General features: G+C 48.0%; 1 protein-coding gene across 5 annotated transcripts in view; it reads right to left on the reverse strand.

The window, feature by feature from the left end:
- Positions 1–410: 410 nt before the first annotated feature.
- Positions 411–23,528, reverse strand: part of SLC4A11 (solute carrier family 4 member 11) — a 234,448-nt gene continuing 211,330 nt past the window's right edge. For all 5 annotated transcript variants that reach the window (XM_083571209.1, XM_083571208.1, XM_083571212.1 and 2 more), the window contains exons 17-20: positions 21,541–21,714; positions 12,916–13,111; positions 9,673–9,842; positions 411–7,820 (exon numbers count right to left, since the gene is read on the reverse strand). In XM_083571209.1, the coding sequence (XP_083427335.1) occupies positions 7,757–7,820; positions 9,673–9,842; positions 12,916–13,111; positions 21,541–21,714 (604 nt within the window). In that variant the 3' untranslated portion in view covers positions 411–7,756. The remainder of the gene's footprint in view (positions 7,821–9,672; positions 9,843–12,915; positions 13,112–21,540; positions 21,715–23,528) is intronic.

The raw sequence follows: 23,528 nt of genomic DNA on the forward strand, positions 1-23,528 counted from the left end.
ATCCCCTTAATTATTTGGGTTGCCCTCACCTGAACCTTTTCCAATGGAAAGGCAGGATGGAAGTTGTAACTCAACATCATCTGGAGGGTGGCCAGTTAAGGAAGTCTTATAAGGATGATCACCAACCATGACAGGATTGAGAGAGTGGCTTCTCCCACATTAAATGAACAGATTGTGGTAAAAGCATAGTAGGAAAACAATGCTACTGATGTCTTTTATCTGATACAGGAGGGGATGTCCCTATGTAGCAATTGATACACTTGAAAATGCCCCTGTGATTTTCATATATGGCACCTGAAATCTCATCAGCCATCAATTAAGGGGAGGATTTCAGTGCTTTACCTAGGTGTGGGGCACCCTCATACACACACAAAAATTAACTATAGGAAGCAGAACCTTTAGACAAAGAGTAGAAATAGAGATTTATTTATTATTATTTTATTAAAATACAACCAAGTTCCTTATACAAATAAAGGAATTTCTGTTGTTTCCAAGAAGCAATTCTTTTATCAAAAGAAAACCATTCACGGAAAAGAAAAGAAGTCATCAACACTAGCTAAGAGGCATGCATTGCAATCCCAACAGAGCGAGTGCAAAATAAAACATAGGCTCTTCTCTCTCGCATTCTATATTCAAAACCCTTGCATTTGGTCACTTTAAAAGATAAGCATTTAGAACCGACCTCCAGGCCACTTGGTAAGGAACCCCCCCTCCCCTTTTTGCTACAAAGTACAGCAGTTAACATGAACCGGCTACATTCCAAGTCAGGGAATGGGGGGCAGGGGGACAAATTAAGGGCAAGGCAAACCAAATCTCCCAGTGTGTTTCAGATTGTCTATGCACAATATCGCCACTTAGATGGCCCATCAGCAGGGCGCAAGGTTTGCAGGACTCCTGGCTCAAGAAAAATGTGAAGTAAGGAATATCGAAATACCCCCATCCTGTCTTGGGTTCTGTACATTAACCCATGCCTCTAACAAAGGTAGGGGGGCTGTGGAAAATGAAGGTCCCCCATCCCCATTTCATTTGAGTCCAGACATGCACAAAGGATTTGCTCTGAGATCTTTCATGCAACTGTTTCCTGTGCAATGGAGCAACTACAAGCGGATATGATGTCCTCAGTTATGTTGCACCCTGACACCCCCATCCCGGGGAATATCCAGAATGTTGGACGCTCTCAGGTGGCAAAGAGATGTAGCGTCGTCAGGAACCTGAGCATCAATCAGTAACGGTTGCTGTGCGCACGCAATCGGATCGCAATGGGTACATTCAGAAAATGGCGGCCGAATGAATCGCGGGTGTTTAGCGGTTGCTAGAGAAAAGGATACAGGAAGGAAGCGAGTGACAAAGGCCACGAAACAGTTAATCTCTGCTGGATCTGCCCAGCAGGGATATGGATCGCAGTGCCACGTTCCAGCTCTATAATATTTTGCACACACGTGAATCACCATTATCAATTTAAAAGCACACACAGAGAGAAGTCAGTGGAAGCAGACGTTTTCGTCGAGAAGGCTCAAATGTTGGTTTGCAGGGGGAAATATCAAGCACTGGCGTGGGATCTTAGCACTTTAAATCTGGGAGCAGATCAGTGAAGCGTGTGCCGTGGCTGTTTTTGCCAAATCTCCCTTTGATGAACAAAAGCTCACGAATTCAAAAACCATTCCGCGATGGGAAAGCAGCAAGGCGGCAGGGGTGAGAGCTGGTAGAAATCAATAATTCAAATGCACACATGCCACTGCTTCTGAAAACACACATTTCCTCTAAACAGAGCAGCTACGGGTGCAGGGAACAAATTGGATGCAAGTCCGGGATAGGGGCTTACAGAGCTGCTCAAAATTTTTTTAAAGGAACAGTGAAGAAAATGCCTAAAAACTGCATACATTCAAATACTGGCTTAAAACCCTGGTCAGCTATACAGCAGAGCCTACCAGGCCACGATAAAACAGTGACCGACTGAGGAAGATAACTAGATTCCTGCCAAAATATAAACTAAAAGGTGGAGCTGAAGAATTGAACCCCTGATTCACAGTAGGCTGAGCACTAAAGGTGAGGGATGGGGAGACTGTGGTCCTCTAGAGATTGGTGGACTCCAGTTCCCATCAGCCCCAGCCAGCAGTCAGGGTGGATGATGGTAACTGTAGTCCAGGAACATGTGCAGGACTCCACTGCTGGCCAAGGTGAGTCCTCAACCCCTTTATATATCTATTTTCGTGGCAGTCGTGCTTTTTTCTCAAGCTGCCCACCTGAGGCTCTCTTGCTGCCATCCCAGAGATGCCAAGACCAGTTTCTGCACAGCATCCAATGATCTTTTGCTGCGGTTTCACCTGGGAGGGCTGGTGGCCAATGCCACCTCTGGGGATCAGGTATGTGCACCTGATGCAGCATCAAATGAATTAAAATCAGCAGCACTGAACTCTTGAGAGCACAAGCATGTCTGCACCAGAACAGGGGCTGCTGCCTCCAACGTTGGCTTTAAAAATAGCTAGAAGTGGGAACGCGAGGAAACCAGGGTCTTGTGGGGTGGGGTAGAGGAACGATGCAGCAGAGGACAACTGCATAGCAAACTTTGGGGAGGGGGATAACTCCCCTCAAAATGGCTTGCGCAGAGACACATGCAACCCCACACGTGACGTTCCTTTCGCTGCAAGACGGATGAGGAGGAATCATCAGAAGGCAACAAGAAGGCTGAACGTACACAGGTGGGCGGACTTGCCAATTGGTGTGTTTCCAGACAACGGCAGGGGATGAGAATAGAATTCGAGGCAGATATGGAGACAAAGGAATTTAGAGGTTGGGTCAGTTTCGAAAGAGGAGCTAACACGAAACCGATTTGGTGGTGAGTCTCGGTTGGCCGATATCAGAGTCTACTGCTACGAAACACCACTCACGGCTCGCCTCAAGTTAGCTGGCACAAAGGCCCTCTTACTTGCGAGGTGAACTATTTATGGATCTTTAAAGGGAAGCGTTAACAGGTTTTTCTGCAAACATTGTCTCTGGGTTGTTTAAATGGATGGGCCCATCACCAATTTTCCACCAGAGATGTCTTGTCTCATCATGGCTAACACCTGGGACTCAAGTCACACGATCAGATGTGACCATTTCCCTGTCTCTTAATAATTCCCCCTCTGAAAGTCACTTCCTGGGAAATCAAATTTTTAATTTACAGAAAAGAAGACTGTTGAAAATGGATCAGCCCACAACCGTTAAGCCATTCATGGTACTCATGACAGGTATATATAGATCAGCAGGTAACAAGAAAAGAGAATTTGGGGGGTGGGAAAGGTTGTGAATCCCTCCCCAGTCCTTGAGACAGAAAGGAACGATCCACAAAACCGTCCCCTATGGGGTCTCCAGATTTAGCTTTTGATAATTTTCCAGGGGTTGGTATCTCAATTTTGCTTGGAGCAAGTTCAGGAGGAAAGTTTAAGGGGAGTTTATGGCATCAAGACAAATTTGGCCTAACAAAGCTCCTCTTTTTTTTGCAAACTCTGCTTGCGTTAAGGGATGCGAAAGCACCCCATAATCACAAAAGGCATTCACAGTATCTCCCGACGAGCGGAACACATACAGAGATAGCTTCCTCGCACCCGTTTCTTTGGCAAGATTCATGCAAAGAAAGAAAATGAAGTTAAAATTTTAAAAAAAGTCATCTTCTCTACATAGCTTATAATAAAAGCATTTGGTATGTACATTCTAACCATCTTAAAACCTTCGCAGTGGTTATTAAAGTGCAGAATTTGTTCCGTCTACGACAGACACTCTTCCTTCACTAAGTCTGTTTCCTGGTAACCCAAGTGGAGGTCAGTAGAAACAAGAAACAGAAAATAGAACAATAAAATGAAAAAAACCCAAAAAAACCCAACACCGTTTGCAGCAGGAAAGGAGGGAAAGATTTGAGGGACGGGCAGTCGGGGAAAACCATCTGAAGTAAGACATGTTCTGAGACAGCTCGGTTTCTGGTCTGCTACCTGTTCAAGTACAAGACCAAGACTGGGGGGGGGGGGGGAGGTTACTGGCCTTAAAATGTGCTAAGCCGCTCAGATTTGCAAGCTCTGAAGCTCTGGGTGATAACTGGAAAGAGACTATGAAATGTGTGCCACTGTGTGTGTGTGTGTGTGGGCACTGTGCAATTAAATCTTAAAAGCAGGAGCAGTCCTGGGCAAGAGAGGACCATTTTCATGAAGGTGTCTAAGCACATCGCTTGCTGTTAAATCTCAACAAGCTCTGCCTATTTCACACGGCATACAGGCTACCCATATGCTACCCCTGGGTATATAGATCTAGAAACCTCAGAGGACTCTGACCCCATGCAGTGCACAGAGTATTTCCTGAGGACCACGGGTGGGAAGCGCACAGAGAAGCTGCACAGAAGCTGAAACCAAAAGTATTATTTTTTAAAGTTCACATGAGAACATCAGGGATGCTCCTGCCGGCAAGTGAGATCTGCATTCCTTGAAGTTACTCTCTGTTTGCCTTTGCCCAGTCTGCGTCAAACCCTGTACATCCACTTGTCGTAAGCTGCAAGATAAGAAACCTGGGTTGTGTGCACAGATATATTTAAGTATCTCTATTATCTGCAGCAACCTCCACAGCCAGCCACAGATCACGTGTGCCACGCGCTAGCGATTTGGCTTTTTAAAAAAATATTAATTAAGAGGAGAGCTTTTACCCTGCGTTGCTTCCCTGTAGAACTGAAAAACTGGCCTTTGTAAATGAACTCCCTGTACTCACAGGCAGGTTTCATATCCACTGCACGACTAATGTGCGGTTCTATTATGTTGGACGACAGGCTCCGCCAGACAGATGCATTTGGGCAGGACCACAGACCCTGCTAAACATGGCAGCCTCACATCTAGCTATGCTCCCTTGCCCCGGCCCTGTAACATGCAATAATGAACTTATGACATGCTTTACTACCTCTTGTGGTGGGGCAAGGTCTTGACACATGGCTGCCATTTTGGGCAGCAGTCTTGAGTCTTAAAATCTGTTTACATGCTAAAAAACAAAACAAAATCCAGCTACTCCATACACAACTCCCCTTGGCTTTCTGGAGTCAAATCTCCTGCAAAGATGGCTCCCAAATTTTCTCAGCGCAGGAACAGCGCAGTCAACCCCGGAAATGAGTTAAGAGCAGCCCCTGCAAAATATGGCTACAAGTCCTACCGGCCTTAGCAGAGGAATTCAAGGCAGTGGGAGCTTGAGTGCAGAGGAGAGTTCTTAGTTAAAAATAAAACCAGAGAGAGCAGAGTGTTGTTTGCGAACCTCCTACGGAACAATAAATCTGGCTTCTTGCATTATACATACATACATAGGTGGACTATCTTAAGGTTCCCGCCCATGACTGATTATGTGGTGTGTCCGTAATTATTCTCTGTGATTAATCAGCTCAGGACAGAATCACAAACTGCAACATTTCGGACAGGACTTTGCAAACCAGGCCTGGTAGGACTTTGCAGAGCCAAGATGCTAAGCTGGGTTCATCCAGGCCAAACGAGCAACTCCAGAGATATATTTTTATGCTTTTGGAAAGCTCAGCATGAGAACATGTCATCCGCAAAGGCAAAAAGCCCCCCTTTTGCACTTTTCAAAGGTGGACTGTGTCCATTGGCCGCAAAGGTGGCCACCCTATGCAGCCTTGACCAACTGGGTGCCCTCAAGACGTCTTGGACTGCAACTCCCATCGGCCCCGGTCAGCGTAGTTGGGAGTTGTAGTCCGAATAATCCGGGGAGCACCCAGTTGGCCAAAGGGACAAACTCTCTGAATTTCCAGATGCGGTTCTTTTATTTGGTCATCGTTCTCACTGCAGAAATTGATGCTCAGGACTTATTAAAACAACAACAGCAACAGCTCCCCAAGTCTAGCTAACTTAGAACTGGTCTACTGCATTGGGCTGCAGCGAGTGTGCATTTATGCACATATGTGCTTGTCCATTGTGATCTGAACACTGTTCCTGGGCCAAGAAGGGGGGATATGCTATATTACTCAGAGGATTTCCATGTTAGGTAGAAAAGGAGGGGAGAATCCGTCTCCCTGGCATCTGGTTTTCTACATGTAAGGAGAGAGAGAGAGATGATAAACCACTGAAACATAAAACAGTATCTATACCTCACCTGCTGATTATGCAGACCAAGCTGGGAACATCCTTGACTCTGAACTATCGAACTATCTACAGACATCAAGCCTCTGCAACCAGCAGCTTGGGTTCAGGAACCACTTTACGCCACATCTAGCCTTCTGCAAAGTCTTTAGCTCTCTTTCTTGCAAAAAGGGCTTAAAAATAAATAAATCTTACCTTGCATGGAAGAGGAACATTGGGAAGTGTAGATAACAGGGGAGCTTGACACATATGCCTAATACAATATGGATTTTTGATTCTTTCTTTTTTTTGCAGTACTTAAAATAAAAAGGAGGCGGGACCAACAGGCTGGAACACAGAACATGCACACACAAATTATAATTAGGACCCGCAGTGTATAAAGCAGACATCGGGAGCATTCGGATTTTCCAGAAATATAATGTCATGTTTTGCAGGGGGGCGGGGAGGAGGAGGTTAGCTACAAAATTGGAACAGGGCAGAGACAAGCAGCAGAAACACAGCCTTTGGGGGGTGGAAGGAGACAAACCCTAACCTGGAACGAGACCCTGCCCAGGACCCCAATGTTCACTATGTACTGTACATTAAAATTAAACGCCAAGAGCAAATCAAAACCGATGGGAGCCAAAGGGCTAGGATTTAAACGGAGGAGAGGTGGGAAAGAGCAGAAAGTGCGAAGGAGAAAAGAAGAGGAAGGAGGAGAGAATTTAAATTAATGGCAAGATACAGTACATGTTAACACTGATTGCACAAGAACCCTTTCACTCTCTGGTGGGAAAGGGGGGGGGGAAACGACAGGCATCAATTACCCAGGACATTTATATGCAAAATATATACACAAATCTAGATTGGCTATGTATATATGTACACATAAGTAGTACTGTACACATAGGGGAAGGGAAGAGGGATTCTGCCGAATGTTTCAATGCCTGGTTCAGTCGCCGTCGTGCAAATCTGCTGTTCCAAGTCGGGACCGTCTGCAAGAGGGTTTGGCTAATTCGCAGCCGCCTCTGGGTTTCCGCTCGAAAGCAGGGAGCTGCCTCTGCGTCAATGCAGAGGCCCCCAGACAGAATATGATACAGAACTGGAGCAAAAATCTGTCCCGGTCTGCTCCACGTTGGTCTTCTGGTGGCTCTTGACCGAATCAGTCACCCACTGATCTCCGGGGCTCCTGGCATGAGAGGTTGTATTCAGAAGCAGAGGAAACTGCCCAGAGGACACTGTAATTCTGTCGGGTTAAAAAGGAACGTCCTACTGTTCCTCTCGCAGAGCAGCACAGTACAGGGTGTGTGTGTTTGGGTGTGTGTGTGTCAAAAATGTCTATAAAAACGCGCTGCACTTCCCTAAAACAAAGAAGCAGGGAACGCAATGCCAAACTTTTGTCTTTGGGGTTTCCGTAAAGCACACTTGCCGCTCCAGCTTCAAAGAGCGCTGCTCCCCCCCACCCCACCCCAACCCCCCCCCCTGAAATCTGGGCACTTGGTTGGTCTCTAGCAACATGCCTTTGGGTAGTCAGTTGTGCAGGAGTACAAAAATCAAGTCACGAGAGGGAGAGGTTCGGGGACCAAACTAAACGTTCGACGGGTCGCCCAGCTTCCTTTCCGTTTGAAAAAGGGAGATGCCCACCGGCTGATGCAAGGGAAACAAGGCTGCTTCTTCCCCTAGTGCTCAGCATCCATTGCGTCCAAGTATTTCGCTTCAATGATCCTTGGGAGCAAGTTATACCTGGGTGGAAGAAGGGGGACACCGTTAGATTCTGCCCTAAGCGGAAGACTTTCCGCGTGGCTCTTTCGGGCTCTGCACCTAGCGCACTGCAAGGACACAGGAAAGCGTCTTGCGCTGAGCCACACCAGTGGTCCAAGGAGCTCAGCACCTCCTACACTGGCTGGCAGGGACTCTCTGTGAATTCAGGGCAGGGAATCTATCCCAGAGCTACCTGGGGAGTCGAACCCCGGACTTTTCTGCGTGGAAAGCAGATGCTCCATCTCTGAGCTGCCGTCTTTTGCTTATGACCCGGGAAAGAGAATCTGCTGTGCATGCAGAAAGACCCCAGGATAATTTGCAACGAGACATGCAGGATACATCATAATAGCAATCATCATCATCATCATCATCATCATCACAGCTGTCCATGTAGGCGCAGGTCAATTCTGTATCCAGGGCGGCTGTCTCCCAGCTCCATCTGGTACGCCAGCTGAGATCCTCCCTGCCCACAGACTGTCTTGCCAGAGTGGTGCATGCTCTGGTTATCTCCCGCTTGGACTACTGCAATGTGCTCTATGTGGGGCTACCTTTGAAGGTGACTCGGAAACTGCAATTAATCGAGAACGCAGCAGCTAGGCTGGTGATTGGGAGTGGCCGCAGAGACCACATAACACCGGTCCTGAAAGATCTGCATTGGCTCCCAGTATGTTTCCGAGCACAATTCCGAGCTGACCTTTAAAGCCCTAAATGGCCTCAGGCCAGTATACCTGAAGGAGCGTCTCCACCCCCATAGTTCAGCCCGGACCCTGAGGTCCAGCTCCGAGGGCCTTCTGGCGGTTCCATTGCTGCAAGAAGCGAGGTCACAGGGAACCAGACAGAGGGCCTTCTCGGTAGTGGCGCCTGCCCTGTGGAACGCCCTCCCAGCAGATGTCAAGGCAATAAACAACTATTTTACTTTTGAAAGACACCTGAAGGCAACCCTGTTTAGGGAAGTTTTTAATGTCTGACGCTGTATTGTTTTTAATATTCATTTGGAAGCCGCCCAGAGTGGCTGGGGAAACCCAGCCAGATAGGCGGAGTATAAATAATAAAAAATTGTTGTTGTTGTTGTTATTTTCTCCAAGGTGATCTCTGTGGCTTCTGGCACCAGGCCTGTTGGCAGACCAGCTCTGTGTTACAAAGATGTCTGCAACATCAACCCGCCGTGTGGGAATCCCTTGCAGACGACCGCAGTGCCTGGAGGCAGATAGTCAAGTTGTGCATCCGCAGCAGCAAGCAGAGGAGGATTGACTGCTGGGAGGAGCGCAGAGAGCAGAAAAGTCATGGTGCATCTGCAGAAGCACAACCAGATGCCTTCACCTACCCCGCTGCAACAAAACATGTCACAGCAGGCGCACTCCTCTGTTGTCTCCCGAGACAGACCAATGCCAGCTAAATATTTACATCCCACTTTCCTCGAATGAGCGTAGGGTTGTTTACATGCTTCCCTGCCCCGCTTCCATTTTGCTCCTCACAACATCTCTGCAAAGCAGGTCAGGCTGAAAGAGGTAGCAGCTGGTCTACCGTCCTGCCTGCCCCCCAAAGCGCATTTCACAGCTGAGCACGCATTTCAACCCTGGTTGCACCTGGCTCTTGTAGCCTGACTTTCTAACCCAGTGATGGCCAAACTCGGCCCTCCAGCTGTTTTGGGACTACAATTCCCATCATCCCTGACCACTGGTCCTCTTAGCTAGGGACGATGGAAGTTGTAGTCCAAAAACAGCTAGTTTGCCCATCACTGTTCTAACCACTGCACTTCACTACCGGCAGGATAAAAGAGGTACCATCCAAGCCCAAAGCCCTCTTGGGCAAGGAGCACATCTCCGGAGCGTACCTGATAGGGACCATTCCGATCATGATGAGGGGGAAGATCATCTTCATGTAGGGCAGGGGAGACATCCCAAATCCACAAAGGATGAGGAGCTGGAGGACCTGCAGCCCCGTGAAGTAGTGGATCTTTCTCTGGGGCACCCGGCGGATGTAATGCGTCGGAGGGTAGGCCGTCTGGAAACGACAAGGGTGTTAGCAAGAAACTGAGGCTGCCACACTCTCCACCCCACCCCACCCTGTCCCTCATCAGAGGAGCTGCTTCCAGGAGAAAATCTGTGAGGGGGTTTTCTGGCTGTGCCATAAAAAAATAATATTTTTTTTTATTGGGTTTTATAAACAGGAATAACGTTATGCAAGCAAGTAGACAAAGTTTTCTCACGCCATTTGTATTTCACAAAAATAGCATGATACAGTGATACCTCGGGTTACAAACGCTTCGGGGTACAAACGCCTCTAACCCGGAAGTAGTTGCTCCGGGTTGTGAACTTTGCCCCAGGATGAGAACGGAAATTGTGCGGTGGCAGTGCGGCGGCAGCAGCAGGCCCCATTAGTGAAAGTGCGCCTCAGGTTAAGAACGGTTTCGGGTTAAGAACTGACCTCAGGAATGAATTAAGTTCGTAACCCGAGGTACCACTGTAAATGTGGAAAAATATCTGCAACATATGTTTCATTATTAGTGGTCAGTGTACAGGTTCTTGGTTCATGAATTGGTTTAAACAGTTAAGGAGAAAGCAAAGGGGAGGAAGGAAGGAGGAAGAAGGGAGGAAGGGGAGGGGGGAATGGTGAGTGGGGTGGGATCAGAGGAAAGAAGTCCAGACGATCTCCCAGTTGAAACGGCCTGCAGGGATGGCTTAGAACAGGGGTCAGCAAACTTTTTCAGCAGGGGGCTGGTCCACTGTCCCTCAGACCTTGGGGGGGGGATGGACTATATTTTGGAAGAAGAAAAAAGAACGAATTCCTCTGCCCCTCAAATAACCCAGAGATGCATTTTAAATAAAAGGACACATTCTACTCATGTGAAAACACGCTGATTCCTGGACCGTCCGCGGGCCGGATTGAGAAGGTGATTGGGCCGGATCCGACCCTCGGGCCTTAGGTTGCCTACCCATGGCTTAGAACAAAGGCAGGCGAATGGAAATAGATGCTGCGATTGTCTCCTCTTCTGCTGGCAAACAGCCCTTTGCATCAAGCAGGGAACGAGAGGGTGGCTTGGCCTGGCCAGAGCATTGCTCCCAAGCCACAGCTGGGCTTCCATGTGTTAGGAATAAATCACCAGCTGTTTGAGATGTTCTGCCCAGCCTGGTCCTGCGGGCGCCTCTGCTGTGGAAGCAGATAAAAGCTTCCTGATCCCCAGCTGCTTCCTTTCATGCTACTGAGCGCCTTCTGATCAGGGCACTGCCTGTGGATTTTTCAATGCCCCCCCAAAGCATGCTGGGACTGTCTTTTCCTGTGGCAGGGACGCTTTGGACACCAGCCCAACATGGGAAGTCAACTCCGAGGACAGCTAAATGCAGGCACGAGTCCTGCGGTCAACAATCGCCATCAAGGAAAGCTGGAGGGGACTTGGAAGAGGGAGTTCAAGAGGGTGTGGAACCATTAGGAGTTTGGGAGGCCCAAACCCAGGAGGTTTGTGACACCCGCATCGCAGTGCCCCTAGCTCACGGCTGTACCGTACAAGCACCCTTCTGTTGCTGCAGGGAGGGAGCAGTACACAACCCAGTGCCAGAGGTTGCAATCAGAAGCACAGAAATTGTGCGGCACAAAAAGAGCCTCGAGGACACACAAACAGGGCGCTGGTTAACCTTCTTGCGTTAGGAAACAGAAAGGAGAAGGGGTGAGGAAAGCAAAAAATCCCCTAGCTGCAGATGGACTGCCAGGCTGAAGGGTAATTATCTGCGGCCTCCTTCAGTGGGTGGGACATTTTGATCCTGCCTTTTAAAAACACAAATGTGCTTTGGGTTTTTCTCTGCTTCGTTTTATGTTGGTTTTAATGTATGTGCTATTTATTTGATGTTCCAAGTTGCTTCAAGCGCCTAATAAGTTTAATAAAGTTGTTGTTGTTGTTGTTGTTAGACAGCTCTATACCTGCAGGTCTCAGGGTGGTTCACAGGATCAAATCACGATATAAAAACACAAAACACATAATCAAAATAAAAATGAAAACAACCCAATAATCACCACTCCCATACACATATTAAAAGGGCATTGGATGTCAATTAACCAAAGGGCTGGTTAAAGAGGAACGTTTTCACCTGGCAACTAATGGTGTATAATGAAGGTGGCAGGCGAGCCTCTCTGGGGAGAGCATCGCATGATGGAGAGCCACTGCAGAAAAGGCCCCGTTCTTGTGATGTCACCCTCTGGACCTCTCGTGGAGGAGGCACATGAAGAAGGGACTCAGAGGATGAACATAGAGTCTGGGTAGGTTCATAATAATAATAATAATAATAATAATAATAATAATAATAATAATTTTTCTGCACAGAGCATACACATGTGCATTGGTGGTGCAGGGAAGCATTTTGGAAAGCTCCCCAGCTGACACATTTGCAAGAAAAACGTTCCACCTGAAACAGTCAACCACGTCAATACACCTCAGCCTTAGGCCTGACCTCTCCTTCCTCCACAAGACGGTGGGATTATTGGGGGCTAACCACATGCAACTGCAAGCAAGAGCCTTGCTAAAAGCCATTTCATATTGGATTTTGGCTCAGCATTTGGGGGGGAGAGCCCACTCAATCCGAGTCGGCGCCCTGCCCCTGCGGAGAGGGTCTCGCTCGCTGCGGAAACGGCGCCCCTGCCGCTGCGACCGTGCAGTGTGGGAGGGGCTCCTTTTATTTCAAAAAGGCTAAACAGTGGCTACTATGCCGTTGCACAAGCAGAGGGCAAGACCAAGGCCGCTTCTGGTGCCAGGAGGTGAAAGTTGCTGTTCCCCCCCCCCCGGACCGGATGACTGGGATGTTCTTGCTGGCAACTGTCCCGACGGCATTTCGCCCGTCGGGTCTTTTGCTGCCGGAGTGGAGCCAAGACAACAAACAGGGCGTGAGGCGGCAGCGGTGGTGGCAGGAGCAGAGGGAGATCATAAAAAGCAATCAGAGGCTCTTTAACGGCCGTGTTTTTTCAAGTTGCGGCAATCAACTCGTGATTATGAGCTTCCTCAGGAAACGGAGGCCTGCAGGTCCGCCGGGGCCTCAACTTCTTATCCTGCACAGCTTGCAAAATCCGTGCTCCCTCCCGGTGCGCTTACCTGCTCTTTCAGCAGGAGGGCAACTCTCTCAAAGAGCTGGTTCCCGTCGATGGAGGTCAGGGCGATGTAGAGGAACAGGCCGTAGAGGACGGGCTTTGGGATCAGCTGCAGCGGGAAAGGCAGGAGCAGCAGGGAGAGGCCCACCAGGAAGTTGGCTACCAGGGTGGTCAGCCGGGTCTCCTTCACACTCACGATCCTGGCCGGGGAGGAAGCACAAAAGCAGGGTGTGTTACTCAGCAGCAAGAGAGCCCATCGCGCAAAGATGTGTGCAAGCGTTTGAGAGAGCAAATAGTAGTACACTGGACGCTGGGGTTGTGAACGGGATTCGTGCGGAAGGCACGTTTGCAACCCGCACCGGCGCGTCTGCGCACGCGTGGGTTGCAATTCGGTGCTTCTGCGCAGAGTGCGATTTAGCGCTTCTGCGCATGTGCGAACCCGAAATCCAGAAGTAACCCCTTCCGGGTTTTGGTGGATCAGTAACCTGAAAAAACACAACCTGAAGCGTCTGTACAGTGGTACCTCAGGTTACGCACTTAATTCTTTCTGGAGGTCCGTTCTTAACCTGAAACTGTCCTTAACCTGAGGTACCACTTTAGCTAATGGGGCCTCCCGCTGCCGCCTGATTTCTGTTCTCATCCTGAAGCAAAGTTCTTAACCCGAGGTAATATTTCTGGGTTAGCGGAGTCTGTAACCTGAAGTGTATGTAACTTGAACCGTATGTAACCTGAGGTATGACTGTAGTAGTAGTAGTAGTAGTAATACAGTGGTACCTCGGTTTTCGAACGTCTTGGAAGTCGAACATATCAGTTTTCAAACGCCGAAAACCCGGAATGCTTCCATTTTCAAACACGCCTCAGAAGTCAAACGACTTCCGCTGAGTTTGCAGATTTCCCCTTGTTCCTTGGTTTTCGAACGTTTCGTAAGTCAAACGGTCTTCCAGAACTGTTTACGTTCGAAAACCAAGGTACCACTGTATTATTTTTTAAGTTATACCCTGCCCATCTGGCTGGGTATGGCTGGGTTGCCCCAGCCGCTCTGGGCGGCTTCTGACACATATAAAAACATAATAAAATGTCAAATGTTAATAATTACGATCTGATCCAATACAAAAAAGTCACAAAAACTTTAAAATAAACAACTTGTATCAAATAAAGCAAAATTCAACAATCCATTAGAATCTAATAGCGAACAATAAAATTAAATATCAGCAAATAACAAAGAACCACAGAGACCCTGGGCACACTTGATGGCTGGGCGCCAAGAGATGATTTACACGAGAGGAGGAGCCATCAAAGATCAACCACGGCAGACCGAACGTTGCATCGCTCCTGCTATTCCACTGCAATTGGTACTTAGTAGGAGTCATAGAATCAGAACTGTAGAGTTGGAAGGGACCCTGAAGATCATCCAGTCCAACCCACTGCAATGCAGGAATCTGCAGCTGTCCCATAGGGGGAATCGAACCTGCAACCCTGGCGTTATCAGCACCGCACTCTAGCTCACTGAGCTATCTCCCACTGATTCACAAGCAAGCAGCTGAGCCCTTGGGTAAACAGAAGAAGCAAGCGATCTGCATGCATGCATGTGTGAATGAGTCCCACGCGTCATACTAGAGTTGTGATTCTGGACCACACCTGGGGCATTGACCTACTTTTTGTTTTGCTATATAGTGAACGCCTTGGAGTTGCCATGCTTCAGGAGCAGGACTTAGTCCCTGACCTGGAATCCTGCAAGGCCAAAGGAAGTAGAAACTATAGAGCACAATAGAGAAACCAGGGATCTGAAAAGGTGTTAACGGAGCTTTCTATGTTCACCCTTAATTCTATGGAAATTGAAGGGTTGGGATCTGGAGATGCAGTAAGAAAAAAAATTCAGCATCCTGAAAATACCTTGAATTTTTTAAAAAATCAAGTTTCTAGTCCTTATCGATGGAAAATGCAGACTTCTTATTTGTGCAACGTCTGAAGAAATCTCCAAAGTTAAATGGGCTTTCTGGTATTCAGGGATATGTGGCTAGCAAGTGACAGGATTTGTTGAAAGTGCATAATTTATACGGGCCAGAGACCCTGCTTCTCTAGATGCACAATTAATGTGTTTTCTTTAGCAATGAGCACACACAGCTCCAGCGATTCTCTTATTCTCGTTCACACATTCAGAGCTTAAAACTAATTTAGCCTTTGCGGCACAGTACACAAAATCTCTTCGAACGGTTCAAATCCCCCTTTCCTGCCTTTTGATCCTCTCCAAGCAGCAACTATCAGATCTCAGAGGAGGGCATTGATTTCCTTCGTTTTCGTGGAATCCAAATAACCAAAGGAAAGCGAAAAAGAAATTGAAGGGCATCTCAACAGAAAACCCATCACCTCGAGGGGGCCAGGCGTTCTGATGAACCTCAAGGATAATCCTGTTTATAGCGCCAAATGAAGCTGCGCAAAGTGTAATTTCTATGGGGGGATTAGGAACTTCAGCCCTGATGTGGATTATGGGAGATAACACTGGCAAAACTCCCAAGATCAAATAGCAAGTTGGGGGCAACCTTTTTGGAATTTAAAGTGAGCTCACATGCGCCAAGCATCCCTCTTGCAAACTCCAGGTCTGGCCAGCGGCAAAATGGGCAAGACGTTTATAGAGCATGTTCTCAGCCAGGGAGAACGTCAAGAGTTTTTAAGCAGCATCAACAGAGGGTATCACATACAGACCTGCAGTATCTCAGGCAGGTCTTTGCCAGGGTCTCAGCCACAGACCCCTTAATCAGGGATCCCTGGGGTTGAGAGGTGCAAGGGTCATTCCACATCAAATTAACGCTGGAGGCGGTTGGAGGATGGATGGCGGCTAACAGATTGAGGCTGAATCCTGACAAGACAGAAGTACTGTTTTTGGGGGACAGGAGGCAGGCGGGTGTGGAGGACTCCCTGGTCCTGAATGGGGTAACTGTGCCCCCGAAGGACCAAGTGCGCAGCCTGGGAGTCATGCTGGACTCACAGCTGTCCATGGAGGCGCAGGTCCATTCTGTGTCCAGGGCAGCTGTTTATCAGCTCCATCTGGTACGCAGGCTGAGACCCTACCTGCCCGCAGACTGTCTCGCCAGACAGTCTAATTATCTCTTGCTTGGACAACTGCAATGCGCTCTACATGGGGCTACCTTTGAAGGTGACCCGGAAACTACAACTAATCCAGAATGCGGCAGCTAGATTGGTGACTGGGGGCGGCAGCCAAGACCATATAACACCAGTCCTGAAAGACCTACACTGGCTCCCAGTACATTTCTGAGCACAATTCAAAGTGTTGGTGCTGACCTTTAAAGCCCTAAATGGCCTCAGTCCAGTATATCTGAAGGAGCGTCTCCACCCCCATCGTTCAGCCCGGACACTGAGGTCCAGCGCCGTGGGCCTTCTGGCAGTTCCCTCATTGTGAGAAGCCAAGTTACAGGGAACCAGGCAGAGGGCCTTCTTGGTGGTGGCATCTGTTGGGAGGGCCCTGTGGAATGCCCTCCTACCAGATGTCATAGAGAAAAATAACTACCAAACCACCAGATGGGTGGGTTATAAATATATTATTATTATTATTATTAATGATGATGATGATGCAAAAAACAAGGGTTTTGTCACTCTCCGTCTCAGATTTTGATGAATCTTGGTGTACACCCTTCCCTTATGGTTGAAAGAAACCCCCTTGAATTCCCCCCCTCTATCTCAAATGGTTTTCATTTTATAGCACTTTGATGTTTCGTTAAATCTGTGTTGTCTGTCCCTCTTGAGACCTTTGGCACAAGATACTTAACGAAACTTCGAAGTGTTATAAAATGGAGGGTGACGTGATCTTGTTGAAATGACATGGAATGACCCACTAGCATAAGACAGGGCTCCCCCATACTCCCGCTTGAAAGCAGAGCTCCAAGCGCGTCCCCATACTTTCGAGGCATGGGTCCGTGCGGTTTCACCTTTGCCCTACTGCTTTCCCCAGAAAACCTGCTCTTTGGTGCTAAATCGGGGAAAACAGCAATCCGGAGAAAACTCGATCGACGTTTGCTCCGATTCAGCAGCGAACAGCGGGTTTCTCCAGGGGGAAAGTGGCAGGAGAAGCGGAATTGTGGATAATTCCATAGTCCCCCTCTACCACCACAGCCTCTCACATTCCGCATCACGTTCAGACAAAGCAAGGCTGCCATCAGAGGAGTTACTGGTGACCTGCAGACCAGCTGCAGATCACTCAGTCCCTGCATGCTTGCTTCAGTCCAAGCTTGAGCACGTTTGGGAAGCATTCGAAAACGTGTTTGGGGGCTTCAGGTAAAGCCAGCAGAAGGGATTGGTGGGGGGGCTGGGGGGAAAGAGCTTTTGCAATGCAGGGATAATGGTTTTATTTTGTTTTGCTCCTATAATCTGAGTCTACAGGATTCCCCCCCACACAAACAGAACAGGCCTGATTTTCAATATGTACCTGGCTCCTGCACATATTAATACATTCCACATGCCTAGCAGAAGCTTCTGGGGGGCAGGGCAGGGGGAGACGGAGCAGAATCTGGAAAATATGCTCCAAGTGCCCAGGAGGTATCGTAACATCCACCAGCTACATGCATCATTGGGAAGCGGGTGGCGCTGTGGGTTAAACCACAGAGCCTAGGACTTGCCGATCAGAAGGTCGGTGGTTCGAATCCCCGCAACAGGGTGAGCTCCCGTTGCTCAGTCCCTGCTCCTACCAATCTAGCAGTTCGAAAGCCTGTCAAAGTGCAAGTAGATAAATAGGTTCCGCTCCAGCGGAAAGGTAAATGGCGTTTCTGTGCGCTGCTCTGGTTTGCCAGAAGCAGCTTAGTCATGCTGGCCACATGACCCGGAAGCTGTACACCGGCTCCCTCGGCCAATAAAGCGAGATGAGCGCCGCAACCCCAGAGTCGGCCACGACTGGACCTAATTGGTGAAGGGTCCCTTTACCTTTTACATGCATCATTATATAAATCTTCTTCTAAAGCACACCGGTGTGGAAACAGGATGTTTAGTGGCAGATGGAATTGTTTTCCACCCATGTCTGGATCCTCGGGTTCATGCGGGTCCAAAGACACGGTTTGTTGTACAGAGACACAGCACACAACCTCCACACTGTGCTACGAAGCTGCAACCATCCCAAGAGCCCTCACCCTTCTGGGTGAACCAGGAGCAGAATGGGAGCAAGGCTGTTCCTGGAGCACCATGTTTAAACAAGTCTTCATTCTGCTGCCGTTCTGCTACTTGCTCCTGCCCCGGAGGGTAGGATTCGATAGTGCAATGGACCCCCTCGGAAGGTTTAACTCTCCTTCCTTGGAGGTTTTTCAGCAGAGGTTGGAGGGCCATTTGTCATGGATGCTTTAGCCGAGATTCCTGCATTGCAGAGGGTTGGACTAGATGGCCCTTGGGGGTCCCTCGCAACTCTATAATTCTTGGGCAGGGCTGAGTGTGCAAAAACAGCCTTACTCTGGGTCAGCAAAGCTGTCCCCAGTGCTTAGACAGCAGGAATAGGGACAGCTGTGGCCTCTGAGATATTGCAGGACAATGGCTCTCATTATCAAAGGGGAAAGGGTTGTGGCTCAGGGGTTGTTGTTGTTGAGTCATTTAGTCGTGTCCGACTCTTCGTGACCCCCTGGACCAGAGCACGCCAGGCACTCCTGTCTTCCACTGCCTCCCGCAGTTTGGTCAAACTCATGCTGGTAGCTTCAAGAACACTGTCCCACCATCTCATCCTCCGTTGTCCCCTTCTCCTTGTGCCCTCCATCTTTCCCAACATCAGGGTCTTTTCCAGGGAGTCTTCTCTTCTCATGAGGTGACCAAAGTCTTGGAGCCTCAGCTTCAGGATCTGTCCTTCCAGTGAGCACTCAGGGCTGATTTCCTTCAGAATGGATAGGTTTGATCTTCTTGCAGTCCATGGGACTCTCAAGAGTCTCCTCCAGCACCAGAATTCAAAAGCATCAGTTCTTCGGCCATCAGCCTTCTTTATGGTCCAGCTCTCACTTCCATACATCACTACTGGGAAAACAGTAGCTTTCACTATACGGACCTTTAATGGCAAGGTGATGTCTTTGCTTTTAAGGGGTGATCAAATCTGTCCACCTCAACTTCTTTTTCTCTTATTAAGCTCAACTCTCCACATTTCCACAACCATTTTGTTTGTTTGCTTAAAGTCCCTGAGAAAATTCATCAGCCCTTCATGCAAATTTATGCTGATACACATTCGTTTGCAAAACAAATTCCCCTGAGTGCAGCAAATTTTGCCTTGCTTTTGATAACGTAGGCATTCTTATGCATGCTTAACCCTGGCCCATGGGTTTTCATACACAAGACTAAGTTGGGAGAACCACACTGCAAAATTCAGGGAAGCGAGAATGTCAAAAGACAGGTCTGTTTCGGTTTGTGAATTTTCAGATACTGCAGGTTTGGGAAGTTCACCTTTAAATGAGTATTGAATCATGTTTCTTCCCCCACTCCTATCCACCGAGAACATCTGCTTTGCATGCAGAAGGCCCCAAGCTCAATCTTGGAGCAGTGGGGTGCAGTGAAATTTTTTCATAGGGGAACAGTTAGGGGCAGAGGCGCCAGTTTGCAAGGGCGAAGGGAGGAGTGTTGTGCATGTGATGTCCGGACATTGTGAGTATGAGCATCGCACCTCCTCCCTCCCTAAGCTGGGCAGAAGCTTCCCAGGTTTTGGGAAGGAGGTGCCAAGAAGTAAGGGAGCATTTAGGGGACTAGCCTAGTCCCCCTAGTCCACTGACCGCACACCGCTGGCTGGGAGAGACCCCTGCAGAACCACTGCACATCGGTGAGGACCATACTGAGATGGTTGGTCAATAAGGGAGCTTCCTACTATGGACACTGGGCCATACTGGCTGGGGGTTGGCAGTCCAACAACATATGCAGAGCCACAGGTCTCCCAGCCCAGGCCCCCTGGCCTTGCTTCTGCCCTTGAGAAAACAGACCCACTAATTCCAGAGGGCTATACCCAAAGGAGCGTCTCCATCCCCACTGTTCTGCCCGGATACTGAGGTCCAGCTCCGAGGGCCTTCTGTTGTTTTTTTTATATAAATATTTATTAGATTTTCCAATTTTATATAAACACAAAAAGAAAAAAGAAAAAAGAAAAAGAAAAAATATTAAAAACAAATCAATTTCAATAACAATCTTTCAATAACATATTTCTTTGACTTCCTCATACCTCCCCTTCTTGTTTTCTAGTTCAACCTGTTAATTCAGCAAATCCTAATCTCTTAACATTCCTTTTAAAATAAGCCTTATTTTCATTCAACTTTTTTTTTTAAATAATAACTTAAACAATCTTAGTCCCCATTATCTTTATCATAACAGCTAGAGACCACCAAAACTCAAACCAACATCTTTTCAAAGTTCATTAATTTTATAGTATTTCTGTAAATAGTCCTTAAATTTCTTCCAATCTTCAGCTCCGAGGGCCTTCTGGGGGTTCCCTCACTGCGAGTAGCGAAGTTACAGGGAACCAGGCAGAGGGCCTTCTCGGTAGTGGCGCCCGCCCTGTGGAACGCCCTCCCATCAGATGTTACGGAAATAAACAACTATTTGACTTTTAGAAGACATCTGAAGGCAGCCCCTGTTTAGGGAAGTTTTAATGTTTGATGTTTTCTTGTGTTTTTAATATTTCCCAGAGTGGCTGGGAAAATCTAGCCAGATAGGCGGGATATAAATTATTAAATTTATTATTATTATTATTATTATTATTACTCCCAAAGCACCCTGCTAGATTAGATCACAGCTGTAGTATCTCAGATTCTTCAGGGAAGTCCACAAGCGGAGCTTGAAGGAAACAGCTCAGTAGCCCAGACTGCCTCTGAACCCGGAGGCTCACTTTTATAGCCATTGATCGCCGCAGCCTTCCTGCAGAATCCCTCTTTACAGCCAACTAAAACGAATAGACTATGCATCCAACATAGGTGTTCCTAACTGCAGGGCGTCCTCTAGTGGCCACAGCATTTCTTAAAATAAAAAGATTTCATCTGTTCATGGGCACAGAGGATGATCCTGAGATTCTGTGTTGCAATTCAATGTGTCATCCCTCTGTCATGGGAATTAGAAAAGCTTCTGGGGGTCTGCGTGGCAGAAGAGCCTTAAAAGGGGGGAGGGATTTTTGAAAAAATACTTGATGTTTTTAACTTGTTGGAAGCTGCCCAGAGTGGCTGGGGCAACACAGTCAGATGCAGGTGGCGCTGTGGTCTAAACCGCTGAACCTCTTAGGCTTGATGATTGGAAGGTCGGCAGTTCGAATCCCTGCGATGGGGTGAGCTCCCGTTGCTCAGTCCCAGCTCCTGCCAACCTAGCAGTTCAAAAGCACACCAATGCAAGTGGATAAATAGGTACCGCTCCGGCGGGAAGGTAAACGGCGTTTCCGTGCACTGCTCTGGTTCGGCAGAAGCAGCTTAGTCATGCTGGCCACATGACCCGGAAGCTGTACGCCGGCTCCCTCGGCCAATAAAGTGAGATGAGCACCACAACCCCAGAGTCGTCCGCAACTGGACCTAACAGTCAGGGCTCCCTTTAACTTTACCTTCTTATAATTCATTATCTTATATTTCACATGCTGTCGATTGCCCTGGCCTCGAAACAAACAAACAAACAAACGTTGACCCCGACTTACGTCTCATAGATGTGCCCATTCTCCACCCTCTCCTCCACGTAGGCCAGGGCTCGGACGTGCATCGGCGAGTGGGGGAACGCAGCGTGGATCCATGGCAGCCCAAAGATGGAGAGCCCTATGTTGATCAGAGCCACAAGCAGGAGGTCCCAGTGATAAGCTGTTCCCTTCACTAACCTGAAATAAACTCTTGTTAGTACAGTTGTAAATGCATGCTAGCCAGGAGGTAGCAGCAAGCAGACCCAAGTCACAACAGCCCCCCCCCCCTCCAATGCACAGCAAGCCTCTTGGGTCACACAGAGCATTATGCACTTGGGAAACAAGAGACTTAAGAGAATCACAGAAAACCATAATGGCCAGCTTGCTCACTGGGGCAAAACAGTTAGAGCATCTTATACCGATCCTGGCCCAACTGCACTGGCTGCCTATTAGTTTCCGGGCCTAATTCAAAGTGCTGCTATTGACCTATACAGACTTAAGTGGCTCAGGACCGCAATACGTCAAGGACCGCCTCTTTCCATGTGAACCTACCTGGACCCTGAGATCATCTTCTGAGGCCCTCCTTTGTGTGCCCCCTCCATTAGAGGTCTGGAGGGTGGCAACGCAAGAACAGGGCCTTCTCTGCAGTGGCTCCCTGTTTGTGGAATGCTCTCCCCAGGGAAGTTCGCCTGGCGCCACCTTCATTATGCAACTTTATGCGCCAGGCAAAAAAGTTCCTCTTCCACCAGGCCTTTGGCTGATTGACATCTAATGCCCTTTTAAATGTGTTGTGGAAGTAGGGATTAATGGTTTTTTCTGTTCTTATTTTTATTATGTATTTTGTGTTTTATATTGTCATTTTATGTTGTGAACCACCATGATATCTATGGGTATAGGGCAGTATACACATTTAATAATAATAATAATAATAATAATAATAATAATAATAATAGAATCAATGAGTTGGAAAGGACCGCAAGGAACAGTCTACTCCAACCCTTTGCAATTTAGGAAACTTTCGCCCCATATGGGGCTCAAACCCACAACCTTGAGATTAAGAGCCTCATGCTCTACCAACTGAGCTAAACTTGCTCTTGGCTTCTTCTGCATTGGGCCCACAATGACCTCTGAGCTTGTTCGCATTTAATACTATTGCCCAAAGCAACTCTTTTAACACAAAGCCCAGACCACAAGTCAGAAAGGACTGCCTGACTGCTTATACTGCCAAGACAAACACTGTCAGGGTTTGAGTCTGAAGGCTGCATCTATTTACATTTAGGAAGATGAAAGGAGCGTCTCCAACCGCCATCGTTCTGCCCGGACACTGAGGTCCAGCGCCAAGGGCCTTCTGGCGGTTCCTTCGTGCGAGAAGCCAAGTTACAGGGAACCAGGCAGAGGGCCTTCTCGGTAGTGGCACCCGCCCTGTGGAACGCCCTCCCACCAGATATCAAAGAGATAAAAAACTACCTGACATTTAGAAGACATCTGAAGGCTGCCCTGTTCAGGAAAGTTTTTTATTTTAATAGGTTTTGTATTTTAATATTCTGTTGGAAGCCGCCCAGAGTGGCTGGGGAAACCCAGCCAGATGGGTGGGGTATAAATAAATTTATTATTATTATTATTATTATTATTATTATTATTATTATTATTATTATAGGTATGGCTGTATTATTATTATTAAAAAGAGAGAGCCTTGTGTTCTGGTGAATTTTGGTGCTCATAGACACCATCTCTCTCTCTCTCTCTCAACCGATACAGAAAGAAAAAATTCAGAAAGCCTCCTGTAGGACAGGAAGAGGAAGAAATAACGCCGTCTCCCACCAGCCAGCATCTGATGCTCCGCTTGGTTCTAGTTAGCTCAGAAACATCAAAGGGAATTCTCAAGCGCTGCAGAGCCTGTGCATAAATCAGGGCTCTCCGCTAGATAAAAGCAAGAGCACGTTCCATTTCTTGGCCTACTTTCAGCTCACCCGCCTGCCGGGCGGCTCAGAGGGAGACACAAGCGCCGGGGG

This window comes from Podarcis filfolensis (genome assembly GCF_964270895.1).
Source record: "Podarcis filfolensis genome assembly, chromosome: 9".
Classification (NCBI taxonomy): Eukaryota; Metazoa; Chordata; class Lepidosauria; order Squamata; family Lacertidae; genus Podarcis; species Podarcis filfolensis.